This window comes from Crinia signifera, chromosome 4, assembly GCF_055691185.1.
Source record: "Crinia signifera chromosome 4, ASM5569118v1, whole genome shotgun sequence".
Lineage (NCBI taxonomy): Eukaryota > Metazoa > Chordata > Amphibia > Anura > Myobatrachidae > Crinia > Crinia signifera.
In genome coordinates, this window is record NC_139220.1 from 301,797,703 (window position 1) to 301,820,496 (window position 22,794).

The 22,794-nt window shown below is 44.7% G+C and overlaps 1 protein-coding gene across 15 annotated transcripts in view; it reads right to left on the minus strand.

The window, feature by feature from the left end:
- Window positions 1-22,794, minus strand: part of CACNA1A (calcium voltage-gated channel subunit alpha1 A) — a 243,911-nt gene that overhangs the window by 62,036 nt on the left and 159,081 nt on the right. For all 15 annotated transcript variants that reach the window (XR_014473620.1, XR_014473621.1, XM_083185296.1 and 12 more), the window contains 12 exons: window positions 16,859-16,958; window positions 16,572-16,732; window positions 15,466-15,603; window positions 15,155-15,356; window positions 14,396-14,560; window positions 14,066-14,176; window positions 13,339-13,422; window positions 7,412-7,528; window positions 6,224-6,289; window positions 5,767-5,867; window positions 4,541-4,691; window positions 3,417-3,544 (listed from right to left, as the gene is read on the minus strand). Coding sequence is in view for 13 of the 15 variants with exons in the window: in XM_083185296.1 (XP_083041422.1) it covers window positions 3,417-3,544; window positions 4,541-4,691; window positions 5,767-5,867; window positions 6,224-6,289; window positions 7,412-7,528; window positions 13,339-13,422; window positions 14,066-14,176; window positions 14,396-14,560; window positions 15,155-15,356; window positions 15,466-15,603; window positions 16,572-16,732; window positions 16,859-16,958 (1,524 nt within the window). In the remaining 2 variants the exon portion in view is untranslated. The remainder of the gene's footprint in view (window positions 1-3,416; window positions 3,545-4,540; window positions 4,692-5,766; window positions 5,868-6,223; window positions 6,290-7,411; window positions 7,529-13,338; window positions 13,423-14,065; window positions 14,177-14,395; window positions 14,561-15,154; window positions 15,357-15,465; window positions 15,604-16,571; window positions 16,733-16,858; window positions 16,959-22,794) is intronic.

The window sequence follows — 22,794 nt, forward strand, 5'->3', positions numbered from 1 at the left end:
CGTTCATCAACGTTTCAGACATCAGACACTAAGGGCCGGCTTGTGTCACAGTTAACGTTTCAGCCTTTCTCTCCAAAATATATCATTACTTTCTTGTGTCAGTATAGCAGTTGTACCACAACATTGGTTGGACTGACTGTGATGCAATTCAACAGCTCCCGATTTTGTACTTGGTTATACCTGCCCTTCCCTACGAACATATTTCATAGAGGTACTTGGTGGTTAGCTATAGTTTAAAGTCTAACCTTATATTCACCATGTGTCCAGTTTATTAGGTACGTCCTCTGTTTCCAACAAATAATCTGCACGCCAAGTGTGCACTGTGGCATGTACACCTGTACACCGTACCAAGCTGGCGGTATAATTCTGCTGTATACAGGCGCTAAGAAATATTTATGAACAAGTTCCTAATATGCGTCTCTAAACAGCTCCTGCGACACAGGCTCATACATTTCAATGGACATCATACTTTTTACATTCATTTCAATGGACCTCAATTTTAGCAGCTCTCGGGTGCAGTGTTAATGAACCTTATAGACTTTGGAAGCAGCCAGTATGCTCAGCCTGTACAGTAATAAAATAACAGCAGGGATTGGCTGCTATTTCTGTACACATAAAAGGCTTCCATATACCATGTGTGACACTGGCTCCGGCTAGTTAATGCTCACATAATAGTCTAATAGTCAGAAAACAGCCAAGCTACCATTGGCCAGGCAAACCAAAGCCGCTATCTATATAGGCAGTAGGAAAGTAACACAAACAATGCAGGTTACCATACATACATACATACTGTACATACATACATACACACTACACCCAGCCAATCTATATTGCAAAGCAATTGGTGCATCTGGGTTCAGTAGAATTTACCTACAATAAAAATCCTGATGGTCAAAATACCGACCGCCATTGATCAATGGTCAAAATACCGACACATTCAAAATGCTGACATTCATTATGCCAACACAGTCAACTTGCCAACCTTTAAACTGTCGACGGGTCAAAAAGGACTGTTCTTTTGGTGCCTATGTCTACATAAGTCAACATGGACACCGTATAATTGTACCGCGTCCTCTCGCTTCAGGTGCGGTGCCTCACTGCGCTCAGCACACTACATGACTATAACTCTATGTCCACTTGGATCGTGAAGTCGGCTTAAAACTTTTTCACCTGGCGACATTTTGTTACAAGTGTCGGTATTTTGACCGAGTCAGCGTTTTGAACATGTCAGCATACTTTGACAGTTGGCATTTTGTACGTGTTGGCATTTGGACTGTCAGGGAATGGTGGTCGGGATTTTGACTGTAGGTAAATTGTCTTATATAGAGGGGTCATATCTGCTTTTGTGCCAACGAAACCCAAGCGGAAACAGCTCAGGAACTCCTGATTCAACTGTCAACAAATGCAATCTAATGGTGACAAAATAATGCTGAAAAGACAACATACATTGGACAAGGAGAAATGTATGGGTCCCGATAGAGCCACTACTGTCTGATCTCCAGCAAGAGTAGGGAACACAAGCATGGAACAGCAATTCAGGGGCAAATAGAATCAACACTCCTATATATTAGTGCTGTGCAGGGTACAAGAATGTGAGCCAAGCTGCAGGAACGTGTACCTAATAAACCGGCCACTCCAAACTATATACTGACACAGATATTTCCTCATAGCGCGCCAGGGCCTGGGAGACTCTTCTTGTACCGGGTGCCTGAATTTACTAATGGCAAAAAAGTAGCTTATTCACTAAGATGCTAGTAGGCATTTAACAATGTGCATAAATGTGTGCAAGCAGGGTCCATATAATCTCTGAGTGCATACGAAGGTATTAATTTACCAGGTGGACACCCGCCTCCCGCTTCTGAAATCTGCCCAGTAATCATCCAGTGCACCTACAGTACTTATCCGGGATTCTAGTAACAGCTGAAAGAGAAGAGAGGTCACCTCCAGGTTTCTCCCGAAGTTCTGTTCTTCCACCTTTATGTGTTCATCATTTTGGAGTGGTTGAAGATGTTGTAGGTATTTGAGAGTAAATAGAAATGCTTGTACGTTTTGTATTGCACCGGAAGGACACAACAGCCATCCCTAGTAAAGTGTTGGGTGACCCACAATTTTGCTGTGGGTCACCCAAGCTACCTCATCAGCACAGCTGCTATCCGACATTATTAGAACACCGCAAACAGTGAGAAATCTATACTAAGCTGTGTCAAGTGTTTTCACCAGTGACACCTGTACAGTAGCATACATCACATTGCACTGAGGATTTCTTACATTGGTGGACTTTCTTAGTCTTCCATGGACAGTAGGCTGGCTGGGTAGAAGCTCCTGTAGGACCTCTCCCACCTTATTACTAAGTCTAAGGTTGCATAGGCAGCACAGTTAGTGAGTGCATGCTTAGCAATCACCCTCCTTCAACCTAACGTTTCACAACTGACACCTGGAAGAAGAAATATAAAATAAAAGGTTGTTCGGAGTGCCACCATGGTGTTTCATCACTAGTAGAACACATGTACATGGGAATAGTACCATTTCTAGCTGGTTCTGGTGTCCAATGTCACTGATAATGGCATTTTTTCACCCTCTGTTTACAGTTTGGGTTACAGAACGTGTCTTGCTCTATGCCTATGTGCTCTGTGGTGGAAGCCTTCGGAGAAGCTCCAATACCTGGTAATATGGTAATAACTGCATGTAAGACACCAATCCTATTCAAGTGGTGCCTTCACCTAGTGGTCCATGTGGAAACTTGTCTACAACCAGTGGATGTTTTCTAGGTAACTACATTGTTGGAAGAGTCATTTACCTATTAGAACAAATCAAACTCGCAGGAAGGTATTCAGTTTAACTCACTGTAGTGTCAGGCTTGTTACAACCCCCTTCCTTTATTATCATTATCCAATGAATGGTACTGTCCGAATAGACCAGTGCCGGATTTATATTTATCATGTATGGGGATCTCCTGTTCCATATCACCTATGTCTCATAATGCCCTGTTTGGCTGTTGCGTTTTAGCTCCGTCCATTTCTCAGTCTCTTCTCTCAGAATCGCAGGACCACGCTATTTCTTTCCCGGTCGGATGCTTTCATGGCTCATGTTCCGCCACTGGTCCCCATTGGGTGATTTCAATATCAGCGCCATTTTCCCGCGCTGGCGCTTTGTATATATATATATATATGTCCGGAATACCAAGCTCTATTCCTCCGGCAGGCCAGTGTTATTTATTTTTTGTGTAGTTTCCGGCTGATGAATCGATGATCTTGCAAATCACTCTCTGCTTTTGACCCTTCCCTCTTCCTGTTCCTAATACTCTCAGTAATCTGTATCTGAGTTTTCTGCCTCCTTCCCTGTCCATGAGGTGACGAATGCCAGTCTCTCTTAGTACTCAGATCTAACATTAGGTAAGGTAGACGGGAATGACTTACCAAGCAGCCGGGTCATACTCTGCCCATACTCGCACGTATTCGTCCAGATGATGGGGACCCAGAATGGACGAATCACGGGTCAGATACTCAAAATTATCCATGATGACAGCGACAAACAGGTTCAACATCTGTAGAAGGAGAAGAGCAATGACATATGTTGAACAAGTATCTGTCTCGGGGGGAGTAGCAGTTACCCTAAAGGTCTTTTCTGTAGATCATACTGAATAATGAAATCAGCTGAACGGATATTTCCTTAACATCTGTCACCTTCCATAACTGTCACACAGTAATAACAGCTGTCACAGAAATGTCACATGTACAAAGCAGAGGGCATGCAAACACAGCTGCATGGATTTTAACCGCATTGCTATATTTAATACGCAACTAGGAAATTAGCTTCTGTCCAGTGCATGATAGAGAATAAAAGAGTGTCTCTCATTGGTTGATATGATTAACTGCACATCTGCATAGAGCAACTGGCTGTGGAGACCCAGACTACTATCTGCTCAAACTCATTTTATGTAGGTGTGTTGCATTACTCAGCAGAGAGGTACGTAAGTGATATAGAGGTAGATCAGGCCCATATAAGCCTGATTCAGAATCCGCTCGATTATCGAATGCGTAGGGATCGTAGGAGCAGCAGGGTCCAAAATGCAACTAGGGGCCCCACCCAACCGCTGCCAACATTGCTGTCCAGGAGTTACTGGGACACCATAATCTCTAATTGGTGTATAGGAACTACAATTACATTTTGGAAGCGCCTTTTTACACTTTTCTACCAATTACTGTCAGTGGGCCTGATTCAGTGTCCCAGGCAATGACCACAAGTTTTGATGGTAATATCTAAAGATGCACCAGAAGTTATTGCAGCATCTAAAGCTGCCCAGAGTGGGTGCTTCAGTCCTGGCACATGTATACACACGGATGTACTCCAGGGGAGGGGCCTTGTAGAAGCATTTGCATAAAGACGCAGAAGCGTGAGGAGGATGTGACTGCGGAGGGAAAAACACAGGACAGTGCCAGCTATGAGGACGGAGGGATACTGAGGTAATTACTCGGAATAAGGCCCACTCTATCTCTCCCTCACCAGAGTGCTACTCATCCTCTCCCTGCACCTCACTCACCAGGAATGAGCAAAGGAAGATGAAAGATACAAAGTAGAAGTATGCAAATTCGCTCCCGCAGGCCTTCTCCTTTATCCCGGAAAGAACGTCACAGGGCCTCTCACTGAGACAGGACAGCATGATCTCATGCCAGGCTTCTCCCGTGGCGCTCCTGCAGAGGGGATAAATTACGTCATGGGGTTATATCAGCGAACAGGGGACACATTACATCATAGGGTTACATCAGTGTACAGAGGGACACCCTACATCACAGAGTTACATCGGTGTACAGAGGGACACCCTACATCACAGAGTTACGTCGGTGTACAGAGGGACACCCTACATCACAGAGTTACATCGGTGTACAGAGGGACACCCTACATCACAGAGTTACATCGGTGTACAGAGGGACACCCTACATCACAGAGTTACGTCGGTGTACAGAGGGACACCCTACATCACAGAGTTACTTCAGTGTACAGAGGGACACCCTACATCACAGAGTTACATCGGTGTACAGAGGGACACCCTACATCACAGAGTTACATCGGTGTACAGAGGGACACCCTACATCACAGAGTCACGTCGGTGTACAGAGGGACACCCTACATCACAGAGTTACGTCGGTGTACAGAGGGACACCCTACATCACAGAGTTACGTCGGTGTACAGAGGGACACCCTACATCACAGAGTTACGTCGGTGTACAGAGGGACACCCTACATCACAGAGTTACGTCGGTGTACAGAGGGACACCCTACATCACAGAGTTACGTCGGTGTACAGAGGGACACCCTACACCACAGAGTTACATTGGTGTATAGAGGGACACCCTACATCACAGAGTTACATTGGTGTATAGAGGGACACCCTACATCACAGAGTTACATTGGTGTATAGAGGGACACCCTACATCACAGAATTACATTGGTGTACAGAGGGACACCCTACATCACAGAGTTACATCGGTGTACAGAGGGACACCCTACATTACAGAGTTACATTGGTGTACACATGACATTTATATCAGCATACAGGGGGACAAGGCTACATGGACTATCTGCTTTTTTCATACGAAACATACGGTATGTATAGCACAGGCGGAGAAATTAATTATTTGATGGGGCGCATTGGCAGGCCCCTGTGGGACCGGGCCCGCTGGCTATACCACCCGACTAGTGGCAGAACAGCCAAATCAGCCACACTCATGACCAGCTTTATTCTCCGGGTAGAAACAGGAGTCTTACCGGAAGAGAAGCATGAGGGCCTGAAAAAACGTGCGGAAGTTATTGTGTTCCGTTATAGCCGTATCCTCGTCTTCCTCATCCAGGGCAATGTTACCGAACACCTGCAATGGTAGGGGTGAGTGTGGGAGACAGGTAGACTGGGTAAGGGACTGGAAATAAAGTGACACTGCTATAATAGCACATATACATTTAGTGAAACATACATACGCACATACACATCCGATCTCTGTGCTATACATGTAAACATATGTATTACTAGGACAATGACGCACACGTGTAAGCATGCACTGATACATGTAGATTCATCTCAGTAGGTGCACACAGGCAACATAAGAACCACGTGGGGTGGGGTATCCATGCACACATGTACACCCATGAAAACAACATGATAAAACTGCCTGTATGTACACACACACGCACACACGCGGAGAAACACAGGCATGTCCCCAGCACCGACCTGCATCCCAATGATGGCATAAATGAAGAACAGCATAGCGATCAGGAGGCAGACGTAGGGAAGCGCCTGTGGGGGAGGAGAGAGGAGCGAGATAAGAAATAGCCGCCTCAGGTGTACAGTGACCCTACAAGCGCCCGTCACTCAGCAAGGCTCATCGCAGAGAGAACTGCTGATCACCCCAGGCACTTACAGCACGAGCAACGCGTCCAAGGCAGATTCAGCGAGGCACAGAATCAATCCCACAAACGGACACTGCAAACTATCATGTCACGTAAGGGGACATTTGCTAACATTGCATTAGAGTGAAACATTTACACTGAGCCACAGGAACTGATCAGCAATTAGCGTTGGTCATGTCATCTCGGATGTTCTCTCGCCACCTCAAACTTAATCTTTCCACCAGCCAGATATCTCAGTTTCTGTTGACAGCAGAACTATAAGCCCTGTCCCCCAAGCTCGCTGCCTAGGTGTCACCTACGCCTCTGGACTTTCTCTTGTCCCCCACATTCAATCTGTAGCCAAATCTTGTTAAATACATCTAAGATACATATATGAAAATATGCCCATATACATCAAAGAGGACACTGCAAATAATTGAATTCATGCCCTCATTATCGCCCGCATTGAATACTGTCTCCTTACTGGTCTCCCCCAAAAACAAACTCTCACCCCTGCAACCTGTGTTGTATGCAGCTGCCAGGCTGACCTTCCCCGCAAACCATACATCGCCTGTTGGTCCCATCATTAATTCCCTGTATTTTACCGTATTCAATATAAAACTATTAAACCATCTTCACCAACATTTCTTGAATTTTCCCTTCTAGGCAAGTACTGTACTCAGCCTATGGAATTAGCCCAATGCCAAACATGTGGCAGAATTCAGGGTGAATCCGCGTATAAACGAAACGTGGCTCTGAAAAGTCTTGAATATGAATCAAGTGCAGTAATAACCAGTATGCATAGGAGTTGTGCAAACAGTCAACATCCACCAGCTGTAAAGAAAGAACCCAACATATAAATCAATGCTGAACCACAATGAACTTCAAAATGAAGAGAGCCAAACTGCTAAACTAAGCAAGATCTCCTATTTACGGCGTTAATGAAAATCAAGGTTATTATCTACTTAATAATGAGACTCTGAGTCTTTACTGAAGACTCTGCAAAAGCTGTGAACGCGTCTACACTGACCTTAAACGACTGGACGAAGGTCCACAGGAGTATGCGAATAGTGTAACCCTGCCGCAGGAGTTTAATGAGTCGTGCGGCTCGGAACAGACGCAGGAAACTGAGGTTGATGAAGTTGCCCTGAAAAGCAAAAGGGGGGAGGGAAAGAGAGGACCACAGTGAAAACCAGAATATACATTTCATTCACACTCTTGCACACCGAAATAAATAAATAAAATTATTATTGGAAAAGAACAGGTTCCAAAACGTATTAGCAAATTATTATAATGTACCCTCTCCCGCGTACCCAGGAACAATATGTAATATACAAGTTAAGGGGGTAGTGGAAACTTCCACCCCCTAAACTGAATGAGCTACGAATACGAAAACTCAGATACTTATTTGTAATAATTTTATTTATTTGTTTCCTATACACCCTAAGCCACTGGTGATCACTTTGACACACAAGGCCCTTTGATAAGCCCGGGGACTGGCACGCTGTGAGAACACAAAGAAATGCCCCCCCCCAGAGCACCCTTCATCCCGACTAATGTTTGAATTAAGATTTGTGTTTTCCATTGGAGAAACGAGAATCAAACCAAATGCACTGTATTTGGAAACAAGCAGCCAGTTTACGTTAGGAGTGTATATGGCACATGCTGAGCTCACTTCCACCACTCCTCACACCAAATCTGTGCATTAACCTGGTTGGCAGAGAGTGGGGAGAGGCTGCACCACATCATTTTCACCAGCCTCCTACACTCGGACATGGAACGGATCCCCAGAAGAAAAAAAAAATTCTAGAATTGAAGGATGAGCCTCCAAAAAGCACATTCTCCTCCTGGGCAAAAGGTGTCAGACACTGGGGCAGATGTATTAAGCTTCAACAAGAGATAAATCCAAGGGTGATAAGGAGAGATAAACGTCCAGCCAATCACCTGCTAACTGCCATGTTACAGGCTGTGTTTGAAAAAAAGTCAGTAAGGAGCTGATTGGCTGGACGTTTATCTCTCCTTATCACCCTTGCATTTATCTCTTGTAAAGGCTTAATACATCTGCCCCAGTGTCTGGAAAACTAGTTTAAAAAATTAGTGCACCACCTCTCTCTCCAGTTTTACATTTCTTCATCGTGGCAAGGGATCCGTTGTATGTTAGTCCCAGGAAAATCAGGAGCTTCTGGGGATAGGCCACTGGTCCATCATTGGGGCTACACATACTAAACCAGGAAAGCTAAAACATTCCAAACTCACAGATCACAGCCGTGAGGAGGAATAAAATTGTAGCCGTCCCAGCCCAGATGACATGTTTTGCAATGGACATAGTAACGTCTTTACAATGGTCACCTTTGAGGTAGATCGATCATCTGACGCCATGGCATACATACAGATCTTAGGGAAACAAGGACACACAGTGGATTCATTTCATTATGGGATCCAATCTGACAAATGTCTGGACAAGGACCTTGTGGACAGTTTTTAGAGGTACCCCCAGAAGCTGCCTGGTGTTTGGCTGGGACAGTGCAGCATGCATAGCAAGAGGCAAAGCCAAAATCCAAAGAGGGGTGGAGGAAACAGAGGCGTGCAATCTGTTCAAACCAGAGGGAGGTGTTTTAGGGGAGAGAGAGAGAGAGTGAAGAGAGGAAGTAAGGAACGTCTGACATGTTTTGGCCAAATAAATAAAAAATGTGATTGCAGCAGACAGAAGGTGATCGGTGCATTGGAATATGGAGGATTATTGAATAATAAATATGCAGAGTGCGATCAATGAAGGTTTTACTGAAGATTTTAGGATGTCTGGGAGCGTACAGGAAACTCTGAGAGGCTCATTATGCGGAACCAATAAAGATATAAATATATATTTATATATATATATACTTCTACTATATGCTATCTAAGGACAAATAGTTGCCAGGCTCCTGAGCTCTAGCTAGGTGTTCGGTACTACAGGCAGGGATGCCCATTGTTGTTCTGAAAGGAATAGTAGAATAAAAGGGGGATTCATTCCCGGCATTAGGAATCAGGATAAAGGAAACACGCAAAACTTCTAAGAAAACATAACAAGACTTAGATAGACAAGTCAGGAGTAGGGGGACAGGGCGAGTGTGAGTGCACAACCTCTGACATGCAGCAGGTAATTTTTATGCATTAGGTCATAAATTACAAACCAACCGGGTTCTGCGATGCAGTTGTAGATGGAGGAGATTGCGGCAGGATTTTTGTGCGTGGGATTTGGGGTGAGGGTTAATAGGTATGGGGGTGGGGGGGAGGTGGGGGTGTAGTTGGCATGAAGACACAGACCAGTTTCATGGATGGACACATGAGATTCATAGTGCATTTTGATTGGATGAGTTATTTTTTGCCGGGGCCAAAATATCAGAGGGATAGAGAGAGACATGAAAAAGACAAGACAGAGATACACTGATCATTATAGGAGTGTGGGAGCCCCACTGAGCACTGCAGCACCCACTCAGAGTACCGGACCAGTCGCACAGAGCACTGCATAATCTTATGGAGAGCACACACCGTTATACTGCACAGGTTACAGGAGAGCATCACACACTGCACATGCTATATTATTCTACATAGCTTCTTGTACAGCACTGCAATCTGCATATTAATTCCCGCAACACACTGTATTACTAAATTACGAACTCCAGCAGTACTCTACATAATTACTACATATCCGAGGAGAGAGCATTGTATGATTAACCCATATTGGTACACAACACTTTATTCACACAGATTCTAAAACTGCACTGCATTTACTCACTCGGATTCCGGCAGAGCACTGCATTACTCACACGGATTCCGGCAGAGCACTGCATTACTCACACGGATTCCGGCAGAGCACTGCATTACTCACACAGTGTCCGGCAGAGCACTGCATTACTCACACAGTTTCTGGAAGAGCACTGCATTACTCACACAGATACCGGCAGAGCACTGCATTACTCACACAGATTCCGGAAGAGCACTGCATTACTCACACAGATTCCGGCAGAGCACTGCATTACTCAAACGGATTCCGGCAGAGCACTGCATTACTCACACAGATTCCGGCAGAGCACTGCATTACTCACACAGTTTCCAGCAGATCACTGCATTACTCACACAGATTCTGGCAGAGCACTGCATTACTCACACAGATCTCAGAAGAGCACTGCATTACTCACACAGATTCCGGCAGAGCACTGCATTACTCACACAGTTTCCAGCAGATCACTGCATTACTCACACAGATTCTGGCAGAGCACTGCATTACTCACACAGATTCCGGCAGAGCACTGCATTACCCACACAGATTCCGGCAGATCACTGCATTATTCACACAAATTCTATCAGAGCACTATAGTACTCACACAGATTCCAAGAGAGCACTGCATTACCCACACAGATTCTGAGGGGGCGCAGAATTACTCATACAGATTTAAGGAGAGCACTTTATTCATCTCCCAAATTTCCGAGACAGTACTGCATAACTCACGCAAACTCTGGGAAAGCATTGCATTACGCAAAAAAAGATTCCGGGAAAGCACTGCATTACAGACACAGATTATTTTAGAGTGCTGCATTGCTCATACAGAGTCCAACAAAGCACTGCATTAGGCTCACAGATTCTAGCAGAGCACTACATGATTTACACATGTTCCAGGAGAGCACTGCATTACTCACTCAGGGCCTAATTCAGCATGGATTGCTAATCTGAGTTGACTTCCAGCAGCAGCAGTAGCCCGCCACCCAGACAGGAAGAAAATTGCACTGGGAGAATTTGTGAACGGATCGCTAGCCAATCGCAGATTCATATACAAATCCCCAAAAATCAAAGAGACTTTGCAGTTTGTGCAAATCTGAGGCTTCCACTAATCGTGACTGAGACAAGCTGGAAGTGGCCATCCCTGACATCAGAGACCCTCCTCAAAACCGCCTGGGCACATCCAGCTTCCTGTCAAATTGCGAGGTGATTGCGTTTACGAGCCATATGCATTGTCATTGGCTAATTCACGTCGAACGGTACACATACGCAGTCATTCGATAACCACTAGATTTGCACACTGATTAGCGATCCATGCTGAATTAGAGCCCAAAGATTCCTGGAGAGCACTGCATTACTTACACAGATTCCAGGAGAGCACTGCGTTACATGCACAGATTCCGAGAGAGCATTGCATTACTCATACGGATTCCAGGAGAGCACTGAATTACTCACAAGCAGATAGCAAATTATTTCTAGATAGATTTCAGAAGATTTCTGAATTGATTACTGTACTGAGATTTAAGCAGCAGATCACTTCCACAGATATTCCAGAAAAAAAAACACTTGCTATAGATCCAACAAAAAAAAAGCTGAGGGACCTTTCTACTTTAGCCATACTATCGGTGATAATATTTCAATCACCCTGTAATCCAGAGATCTGTATGACATCATATGTATTATACACGTGTAACAGCAACATACTCTGCATTACTGTAAAACCAGAAAATGTTACGCATGTGTGTATGGTTTATCAATATTCTGCAATTGGGAAACCAGGAATGTCAAGTTGGATATCATATCAATCGTATACCATCCACTAGCTGCACTATTTGGAGGTAACGAGAAATGTTCACTTTATTACACAACTTATTAACACTATCCCTCATAACCGCTCCGTAGCATCGAAAAAACCTCGATAACCAGGTCAGTGCTCCGCCCAGTGCCTAGCTAATGAAGTGGGTGGGGCTGTATCTGGAAAGGTGATACAGTGAGAACATTTTAAATCAAAACGTTAACGTGTGTATTGGATATCCTAGAAGCAGAATACAGTACGGAATTACCGATAACGCATATATTTGACAAGCAGCCTTGGAAACTTGATATGACAACAAAATGTAAGGGGTACAGTATATTTACTAAAGTGTGGGTTTTTAGAAGTGGAGATATTGCCCAAAGCAAACAATCAGATTATGGGGGGTATTCAATCCCTGTCTGAATTATCAGCAGGCAAAAAAACGTCAGTTTTCTTTTTGCCCATTTGTTTTGGCCGAATTCGATTCACCTATTCAATCCCAGTACTTATTTTTCACCTGGGCCAAAAAATCCAGCATTGGCGAAAAACGTGTGCATTGGCGAAATTGCACCAAATTCACATGGTTTTGGCGAACCCATAGCAATTTCGCCCATTTTTGCGGTCGTATTCGCCCATTCCACCCCCCCCCCCCCCACATAAAAAAAAAGGCATAACCGAAAATGTACAAAAAAAAGGGTGGAAAAAGGGCCGTGATTGAAAACTGAAAAAGGCGAATCTCGTCCACGTTTTGGAAAATTTCAGCGGGAATTGAATAACCCCCTGTAACTGTTATCTTCTAGATAAATGAGAAATATATATTGATTAGTTGATATTATTGGTTTCTAGGGGCAACATCTCCATTCTAGAAAAAATATACTCCTAAAGGGGTACATTTACTAAAGCTTCCAAAAATGAAAAGAGGTGATGTTGCCCATAGGAACCAATCAGATTCAGTCTATTATTTACTAGGATACAATAGAGGAATGATAGAAAGAATCTGATTGGTTGCTACGGGCAACAAGATGCTCATTCTTAAAAGGTTAAGTAAGTTAATGTGCAGAGCGTGTATGTGTGACACACAATCCTAAACATAGAAGTATTGAAGTTACTGTCCACAATGCAAGCAGAGAAATGTATTTCCCTTTGGGACTTGACAAATATAATGCACCTGAGACCAACAGCAGCAGTGCACACCCCTGGCGCTTATTCCACGTAGTACATTCCTGTGTACAGTCAAATAGGCTGTCACCAACTTAATTCTAAGCGGACCAATGCAGCAGCAGCAGCACACACTCCCATGTACGCACTAGAGAGCACACACAGGTACACTGTGAGGCTCTGCTTCCATCCCCACAGATGCCCGGCCAGAACATCAAACTCATCTGTCCCACTCATCTGGGCTTACCAAGAACTCTGTGACGGCGATATCTGTGATGCTGCCGAGGACGGTCACAAAATCGAAGACATTCCAAGCGTCGCGGAAATAATTCTGCAATGCAAAACAAAAAACTATGACGTGAGACCCAAACCTCTGGCTGTACCACTGGAATTAGTACCTATCATATACAAATACACGTTCTGGTCCTAATAATTTGTATACGTAAAATACAGAAAGCATAAATCAGACACAATGTTATATATATATCACCAACTGCAAGTCTGACGCTCTGTACAGTTCACAGCTTCGGGGACAGTTGGCCAAGTTCTAGAAATTATATATATATAAACCCTTTCAGGTCCGACGTCTAGTCAGGCTCAACATCCCTAGTGCTAGTAGCAGATCCAGTGGTGAGACACTTTAAAATAAGAACATTAACATCTTTCAACGTCCAATGCAGACCATTTTTGAATTTAAAAAATGGGCGCGACTATCCGCAGCCGCCACACGCCCCCCCGCGCAATGTTGGCCATGGCCTCACGCACCCTGCGTCTGCACATGCGCAGAAATGCATGTACACCATTGGACCAATTTGCGAACTAAGGGGTCCGAACCAATGGACCAGAATAACCACCCATCGTGTACCATTTTTTTGTATTTCCCACAAAGAATAACAAGCATTTGCTGTAGGTGCCAGATACAAACTACGGCACGTGCCCACTTTGGAACAAGTGCGGTTAGATGAGGGACTCACCAGTGCCCCGAAAGCCATGATCTTCAGCAGACACTCCAGCGAGAAGAGAGACGTGAAGCCGATGTTAAATGCTTTCAGCACTTGCTCATATGTATTGGAGTGTCCATGGAACTACAGGAGATAATTGGGAGTCAGTATATTTATATCTTGCGTCCTCCCCAAGCCCTCCTTATACCTCAACTATATACAAAGCTGGCAAGTCTGCTCCCCAACTTGTGGCACATGCAGTTGCCACCAGCCTCTGCTCAGCAAGCAGCAAGGTCACCTCTTTTTTAGACTACAATATCTGACCCCTCCATAAGCATCTATCCTCCGGTAAAAATCTCTTACCTTCATCATTAGTACAATGGTGTTCAGGGCGATGAGCGCCATAATTGTGTATTCAAAAGGGGGAGAGACCACGAACTGCCACATTCGATACTGAAAGCTTTGCTTGTTTTGTGGCATGTGGCGTGTAAGGGGCTTGGCACTTATAGCAAAATCAATACAGGCTCTCTGTAATATGACAGGAGGGTGGGGATATAGAGAAGAGGGAGTGGAGTAAGAAAGAATCGGCATAGAGAGATAAAAGGGGTGAAATAAGGGGTGGAGAAGAGAAGGAAGAAAAAGAAACATTATAATAATAGTAGTAATAATAATAATGGTAGCAGAACCATACCATGGCAGAAACCATGGTACTTGAGTCCTTAGCTTGATTATTCTAGCAATCTATGTATTGTCTCAATTACAAAATGTTATGATAAAATAAACGGCATCAATAGGGAATTGGAGTTTGACAAACTTATAATGCATAAGGCGTAATCCAATATGTAGCTATGGGGCAGATGTATTAAGCCTTTACAAGAGATAAATGCAAGGGTGATAAGGAGAGATAAACGTCCAGCCAATCACGTCCTAACTGCTATGTTACAGACTGTGTTTGAAAAAAGTCAGCAAGGAGCTGATTGGCTGGACATTTATCTCTCTTTATCACCCTTGTATTTATCTCTTGTTAAAGCTTAATACATCTGCCCCTATATAACATTAGAACCTAACATTTACAATGGCTCAGCTCCTGAGTGAGCCCACCACTGTAACTTAGTTCTTCACCTCATTCTTTTCCAAGCTGTACTCCTCCATCATTTTGTCCCCTTGCTCCTGGAAAGTGATGATAATCAAGGCTACAAAAATGTTGACAAAGAAAAAAGGGAAAACCACAAAATAAACGACATAAAAGATGGACATCTCCATACGGAATCCAGGCCTGGGACCTTGGTCTTCATAGGTGGCATCCACAGAGTGTCTGAGAACACTGCGAAAACACAGGGAAGAATGGAAATGTTTGGCAGTTAGAGTGTGGTGAGCAGTATTGGTATATCCAGATGGAAGAGTGACAGGCAGAGGAGGTTTGTGTTACTTACTCTGGCCAACCCTCGCCTGTAGACACAGTGAAGAGCGTGAGCAGGGCCCACAGCACGTTGTCATAGTGGAACGGCCACTTTTTCCACTCTCGCTTCTGTGCCTTCACTTCATTCTTCTCATACACCAGGTACTCCCCCCTAGATGGGCAGAGGAAGGGAGAGAAGATGGAATATACAGTAGACGCTACAGTCTGCCTTCCCCACCTGTGGCTTTATCTAAGTGTAATAAACTCTATGACATCACAATATTTAATGAGATCTGGAAAGAAAGCGTCAGAACTGCACCTAAACTGGAGGCAATTTACCTCAATGTTTTCATATTATCACGATCAGCGCACTCAGGTTCTGACAGCGGAAAAACTACCAGTGCGCTTTGTCCTGCTTTGTAATTATATATCCTACACCACATTCATTTCCATGCGCTGATTTGTAAAATCCCCAGACAAATGCATTTGCTAAAAATAATAGACTAGGATTAAACTAGCTACCCAACAAAGCTATAGCATCCAAAGTGAGACCCAGTACAGGACTCAAGGCCTGATTCAGATTTGGATGCAGATGGGGGTCACTGCTGAGTCCCCGGTCGCAGCAGATCTGAGTAGTTACCTTGTAGCTAAATGTGGCATCTTTTGTAATGAGACGCCCACTGCTGGCTTCTCCAATTTTCTGCATCCGAGAAACATCTGGAACATCATCCAGGACATCAGAGGTTGCTCAGAATGTCCATCATAACTAAGCTGCAGAGGGCCAGAAAATCTACTCCTGAAGACGCAGTTTCTGGCTTCGATATGTCCCTTAAATGGTGGCATCATGACATCTACAATACTGATGATCAGCTCCCCCAAAATGTCTGCTACCTGTCAATCAAGCTGCCTGTAGAACCAAACTGTGACCGCCATCGCAAGACCAACACGGCACTTGCACAGGACGGGGCCAAGGCATGCTCAGATCACTAAACAACGCCCATCTGCAACAGAATCTAACCTCCGGCCACCTCTAAACCAGACACATACTCTGCATTTACCAGGGATGGAGCAGGTTTGATTGCTAGGAAGGTCCTCCAGAACCCTTAGAATAAAACACGTTTCAGTAAAGTGGCCACTTGCCTGCAATCCCTCTGAAATTCTTTTGATTCATCTGTGCAGTAGAAAAACTTCCCCTTGAAAAGCTGGACGGCCACCACAGCGAATATAAACATAAACAGCATGTACACGATGAGAATGTTCAGGACGTTCTTCAGAGAGTTCACCACGCAGTCAAATACAGCCTGAAATGTAGGAGAAAGAGGCATAATCATGTCAGGACAGCATCTGCCTTATGGGCAATGGCCACAGAATATTGTTTCTATACTTTTCTCTAATTTCATCATGGAGAGCCCACACATGGCACCGACCTTTAGCTTGGGCAGTCGCTTGATAGTTTTCAGGGGCCGCAGGACACGGAGGACACGGAGGGATTTGATAGTGCTGATGTCCTTTCCTTTACTCCCACCTCTGTTGTAATGCCGAGAGGAATAGAAAAAGAGAGGAGAAGAGAGACGAAGAGGCAGAAGTAGTCAGGAGGAGGATGTTAGGTAGATAAGCGAGTGAAGAAGAGCTCACAAAGAAATAAGAGTTATAGAAGAATACAAAATAGTTAAAGAGGAAAGATAGAGAAAGATAAGTGTGGACAATCCCCATGCCATGCAACGTAAGTCAGATGTTATAAGAGCACAAGAGAGCAGAGAGAGAGGAGAGAGAGCAGAGGGAAGAAAGGACAGAGAGATCGAAGGCAAGAGAAGGCAGAGAGGAAAAAGAGAGCAGAGGGAAGAGAAGGCAGAGAGGAAATAGAGGGCAGATAGAATCGAGGAATGAGAAGGCAGAGAGGAAAGAGTAGAAAGGGAAGAGAGAAAAGACAGCATAAAGGGAAGAGAGGGTAGAGAGAAGAGGGCAGAGAGAGTGTATCATAATAGAAACAGATCAGTAAGATGAGAAATTTAGATAGAGGAGGAACAAGAGATGAGAAAAAGAAAAAAAGAGACTATTAGAAAAGCTGCAGATCTTCGGTCCCTACTTTATTTTCATGTCACAAAACCTCCGGAGCATTAACCAGCTGTTCCGATATCACACGCTGTCCCTCCAGACTTCCATTTCCATTACTGAGCACACAACAGAATTCCCCAACTACCCTAATCCACAGCGGCAACCTTCCCATTACCCCTTACCTTACACTTCCAGCACTCTCATTCCCTGCCTGATATCCCTGAGAAACTGTTGTGTGTTACTGCCAAGGGAATGTTGCACGGTGCAGACCCATAACAGTGTCCTCTCTGTCTCGCCCTACAGCTGGAAGGAAATGCTCAGGTAGGGAGTCGTGTGCGCCAAGCCCAACGGCAGCGGCACAGCTAGTGCGGGTGTATCCCCCAAGAATGAAGTGCATGCATAACTCATGCTTCGAGCACCTATTTCCCTATAGACCGCAAGCAGGGCCCTCTCATTTTGATGTTGATATATGCACAGTCTTGTTTTATAACTGTGTTACTCTACAGCTTAACGGTTTACGGAAAGTGGTGAGGAAGACAGAAGAGAGAGAGAGACGGAGAAAGGACAAATGGACATTACCGCTGGTTGCTCCTGGAGGAGGCAGCCGGTGTGGGAAGAGATGGAATTAATCATACAAACAAAGAGACAAAAAAAACAAAAACTACAGAACACCACAAACAACTGTGAAACATTTGACAAGATCTCAGAGCACATAAATGAGCACTGACAGGTATGTAAACCTTCGGATGTATAACCTGTGAGGCTGCTTGTATGATTTATTCTCGAAAACGGGCATCTCCATTTATGTACCAGCCATAAGCCTCTTTAAAACCTAACCGCAGATCCGGGAAGCGCAAACGTATAGCATCATGTCACTGTCACCTGAAAACCCTTGATCCAAACCCCAGCCACAAGGGGCAGGTGGTAAAACCATAAAGCGTTTGGCATGCAGTCATTAAACATCTACTTTAGTACACACATTGTTATCTTCACGTCTGCAATAATACGCCATAACAGGAAGACACAAGTCGCTTTGTTTCAGCATTGCCCTCACTACCGCCAGGAGGCCTAAAAGGACACATCAGGAAGCCCATCATCACCAAATGGTTTGGGAGTTGAGTGCAGATGCAGAATATCCAACACTAAGCGGTGACAATGGTTTTCATCATGCCACCTTCCTGCACAGTATAGCGCTGTTCCCCCTGGGGAAACTTTAATATCCTGTTTCCCCAGAGTTTTTATCATTATGTCAGGGTTGCCTACCCTCCCGGAATGGCCGGGAGGGTCCCGAAAATCGGGTCACCCTCCCGGATTCTGGGGGACCCCCGCTCCCCCCATGGTTGTGGCTTCCCCTCGCCCCTGACCGCGGCGTTTAAATAACCTTATCTTCCGATCTCAGGGGAGGGGGTGGGGCTAAGTGGCATAATCGTATTATTTAGCCCCGCCCCCTCAGCGGAGATCGGCAAACTTGGTCACTTTCATTCATGGGGGCGGGGCTTAATGATGTCACTTATATATGCGTGCACATTTGGGAGGAACCAGATGGACAACTGACCGCCCCGGGACCCACGTCACCCGGCGATTTCCATGGGAACTCACAGCATTTTCATGGTAATGCCTTTGAAAGCTGTGCGTTCCCATAGACGAGTACCCTGGCCTATCGCCTGCAATGTTGGGTGTGTGTACCCGGCGAACAATCTGTTTGTCGTGGCCGCAAGCATCTTGCATCTGCACATGTGCAGAAATGCGTCTGTACACGTGCAGACGCACACCATCGAACCCTTGCGAACCAAGGGGTCCGAACGAAAGCACCTGAATAAGGTCCCTAGTGCTAAACAGGTTCCGGACTGGTGTCATTAGCCTGCATGGTGTATATGGGCAGCCGTGCTGAGGTCTGGGAATCTTTGGCTGTATGTTGGTTTCATTCAATGGTCTATAGATTACGTAAAATCCGACCTATAAAACTTTCACAATTGAAAGGACTGGGTAGAATTTGTTAAAGGTTGGGTGTAGAACTTTAGCAGTGATTAACGGGGACGTTATTGTGGTGCAGATCGGGACAGTAACAAACTGGAACACAAAAACAAGTGTGGTTCGTGGGCAAGTTTGGGGGTCAAGATCAAGTAAATATATGTTGTGTGGATTCTCCATGAGCTGCAAATAAAGTAATCAATAATGGTGCACACGGCTTTTACATACAAATGTGGGCTTTTTGTCCAGTGCTACATATATGCATGAGTGCAGGTGGCTCATTTACATGGCGTGATGTGTTTAATTTAATACACCTGACATGTGTAGTAGATATGCATGGCCACAATGTATAGCATTTTCAGTGTGGGGGCATTACCCATTGTGAGAGGCATTGTATGTGTCCAGTGTGGGAAATATTGCACTTGGCAATGGGCCTGACCCAATGGTTAGCATAAGAGTCATAAAAGTGTGACTCTGATCAGGCTCAATGTGCGGGGGGCATAGAGTGTGTCCAGTGTTGATAGCGTACTGTGTGTGTCCATTGTTGGAGACATTGCATATGTCCAGTATGGGTGGTCTTGAGTAAATTCAGACTGCCATGTTTTTCAGTGTTCAGAACGGTTGTCGCTTTAATGTGTTCCATCTTCAACTACTGCTCATCCTGGATGTTCTCAGTTTTGAAGTAGGCACGGATGGGAAACTTGTGGCCAAAGAGATCATTACAATGTTGGGGGTGCTACACTTATGGCAGGTGCGACCTGTTCACTCCTGTAATTATGATAATAAGGACAGGACTGTGTGTGACAATGGGGTAGATGTTAAGCCTAGTGTGGACATAAATTGGAGAAAAAGTAGAAGGTGATAATGCACCAACCAATCAGTAAGTTTTAAAACATAGCTGGATGGTGCTTTCTACTTTACCTGCTACTTTATCTCTACTCTATCGCCACTTTATCTCTTCACCAGGCTTAATACATCTGCCTCAGAATGGAGGCAGCAGGAAGCCACAGACTGAGTTATACAGTAGAAGGAGCAGAGTTCCTAACTGTGTGGTCATATGAGGTGGGGAAGCGAGGCAGCAGGAAGCCACAAAGAGTCATATAGTAGAAGGAGCAGGGTCCCCGACAGCACAGAGTAGGAATATAAGGAAGGAAATAGGGGCAGCAGGAAGCCACATACTGAGAGTTATATTGTAGAAGGAGCAGGGTCTACAACAGCACAGAGCATTGACCTGAGGAGGGGGATAGAGGCAGCAGGAGGTCACAGACTGAGGAATGTATTAACTCATAATTTATACCTACATGTATAAATTAAATGTCAGTGCTATTCATTATAAATGTAATGCAGGAGATTTCACAGATATCTCCTACTTAACCTTATACTCCCAATCTGGTCCCCATACGCTGCTCCAAAAATACAAAATTGACAATATTTGACTGCAGGAACCGTTTCATCTGCATCCTCCTCCTTCCCTATACAAAGGAGTTCCGGAAGGGAACATGGATCCATTCGGATCCCTCCGCCACTGCCCAACCCCTTCTGCCAGAAGTTGCACAGGCATAAACCCAAGCAAGGAAAGGACTGGCTGGGACAGCTGATCTTTATAATGGAACAATTCTGAATCGCTCCTGCATTTGCAGCAACTTAGATACTTCAGTTCTGGCTCCCAATAATTAAAATAATGAACAGGCCCCTGAAAGCTAGTAGAAGGAGCAAGTTCTCCAGCAGCACAAGCTAGTAGTGATATCAGGCTTCTGTTGCGGGAATACTGTGGTGTCAAACACAGCTTTATTAAAAACAACATTCATAAATGCATACTGTATTGTTATTTATATTGCATTTGAAGCATGTTTATAATATACAGTATACGTTGCCTGGTCCTTAAACATTTGTCTTCTCAGAGCACTATTATATGTTGTCCCCGAGATTACACTTTACTCATAATAATCTAGTTGCATACAAAAATGTTCCGTATGAGAGGAAAACTGGATGGTAATACCCATTGTCTTTTGCCTGCATTATTTATTGAAGATGCAGATTTGCATCTTACATGAGTAAGGCATGGAATAATTAGGGAGATACTCAGTGCTCTGGCGGATGTGCTTTGATTCAATCATTTAGCCATTTAACTGTAATCAGAGTATATTGTTTGCAGAGGATCCTTCCCATCCTCTGGTTATTTTCCAGGGGATAGAGAGGGAAAGGAGTGAATCAGAGCTGATTTGAATGTGCCCCCTCCTTCTGTTGCTCAGATATCTACATCACTTATCAATACTGACACGGTGTCTCATAAAAGGTTTTTAATAAAACGGTACTTGTGTATTAGCAGGGCGCCCAATTAGCATACGTACATGGGCATAGTGAAATCGCATCGCATTGCATGGTATGTTTTCTTGCAGTGCGATGCGTGCGATTTCACGCCCTGTTAAACTGCCGACAACCAGGATCCCAACTTACAGGCTCTTGGGATTCCATGAATCCCATAGAGGGAGAGTAGAATCTGTTCCTAAAACACCCTCACTATCCACGCCACCCCGAAGCGTGGCAAGCGCAGCGACACAAAAATCAACTCCACGTCGGCGTGGAGTTGATTTTATATAGTTTGACAAGCGCAGCGAGCCACCAAGCCCGAAGCGTTGCGAGCATAGCGAGCCCCGCGAGGGGACGTGGAAAACATGCAAAGTAATCAGCGTCCGCTGGCCACGCTTCGGGCTCGGTGGCTCGCTGCGCTCGACACACTATATAAAAACAACTCCACGCTGACGTGGATAGTGGGGGTATGAAAAGCTCTGGAGGACACGTTCCGCCGCCACTCGCCACGCTTCGGGGTGGCGTGGATTGTGGGGGGGTGCATTAAAATTACATTGCATGTCATTGCAGTGTAGTAAAGTTAATGGCATCGCACCCTATAAAATCGCATGCGATTTTGCGTCAGGTGCAATATGCGATACAATGCGATACAATGCGATAAGCCCGGGGCGAGAGAGCAGTGAATAAATTACTTAGGAAGATCGATTTCCTTACGCAGAATAGCCCACTAAGAAATTGCAAATTGCTTAGTGGGCGCCCTGGTACTACATAAGTACCAATAAAACTAGGTAAGTTAGGGTTAGGAGATAAAATGTGTGATTGGATTAAAAACTGGTTGCACATTTAGGGACAGAGAATGGTGATAAATGGCATACATTCCAGCTGGGGTAAGGTCCAAAGTGGAGTCCCGCAAGGTTGGACCCACCTTGTTTAATATATTCATTAATTATATAGGAAGTGACATAGGCCCTTATTCTAGTTCGCTCTTTCTGACAAAATCCTTCTTAGATGGACAAAACCATGTGCA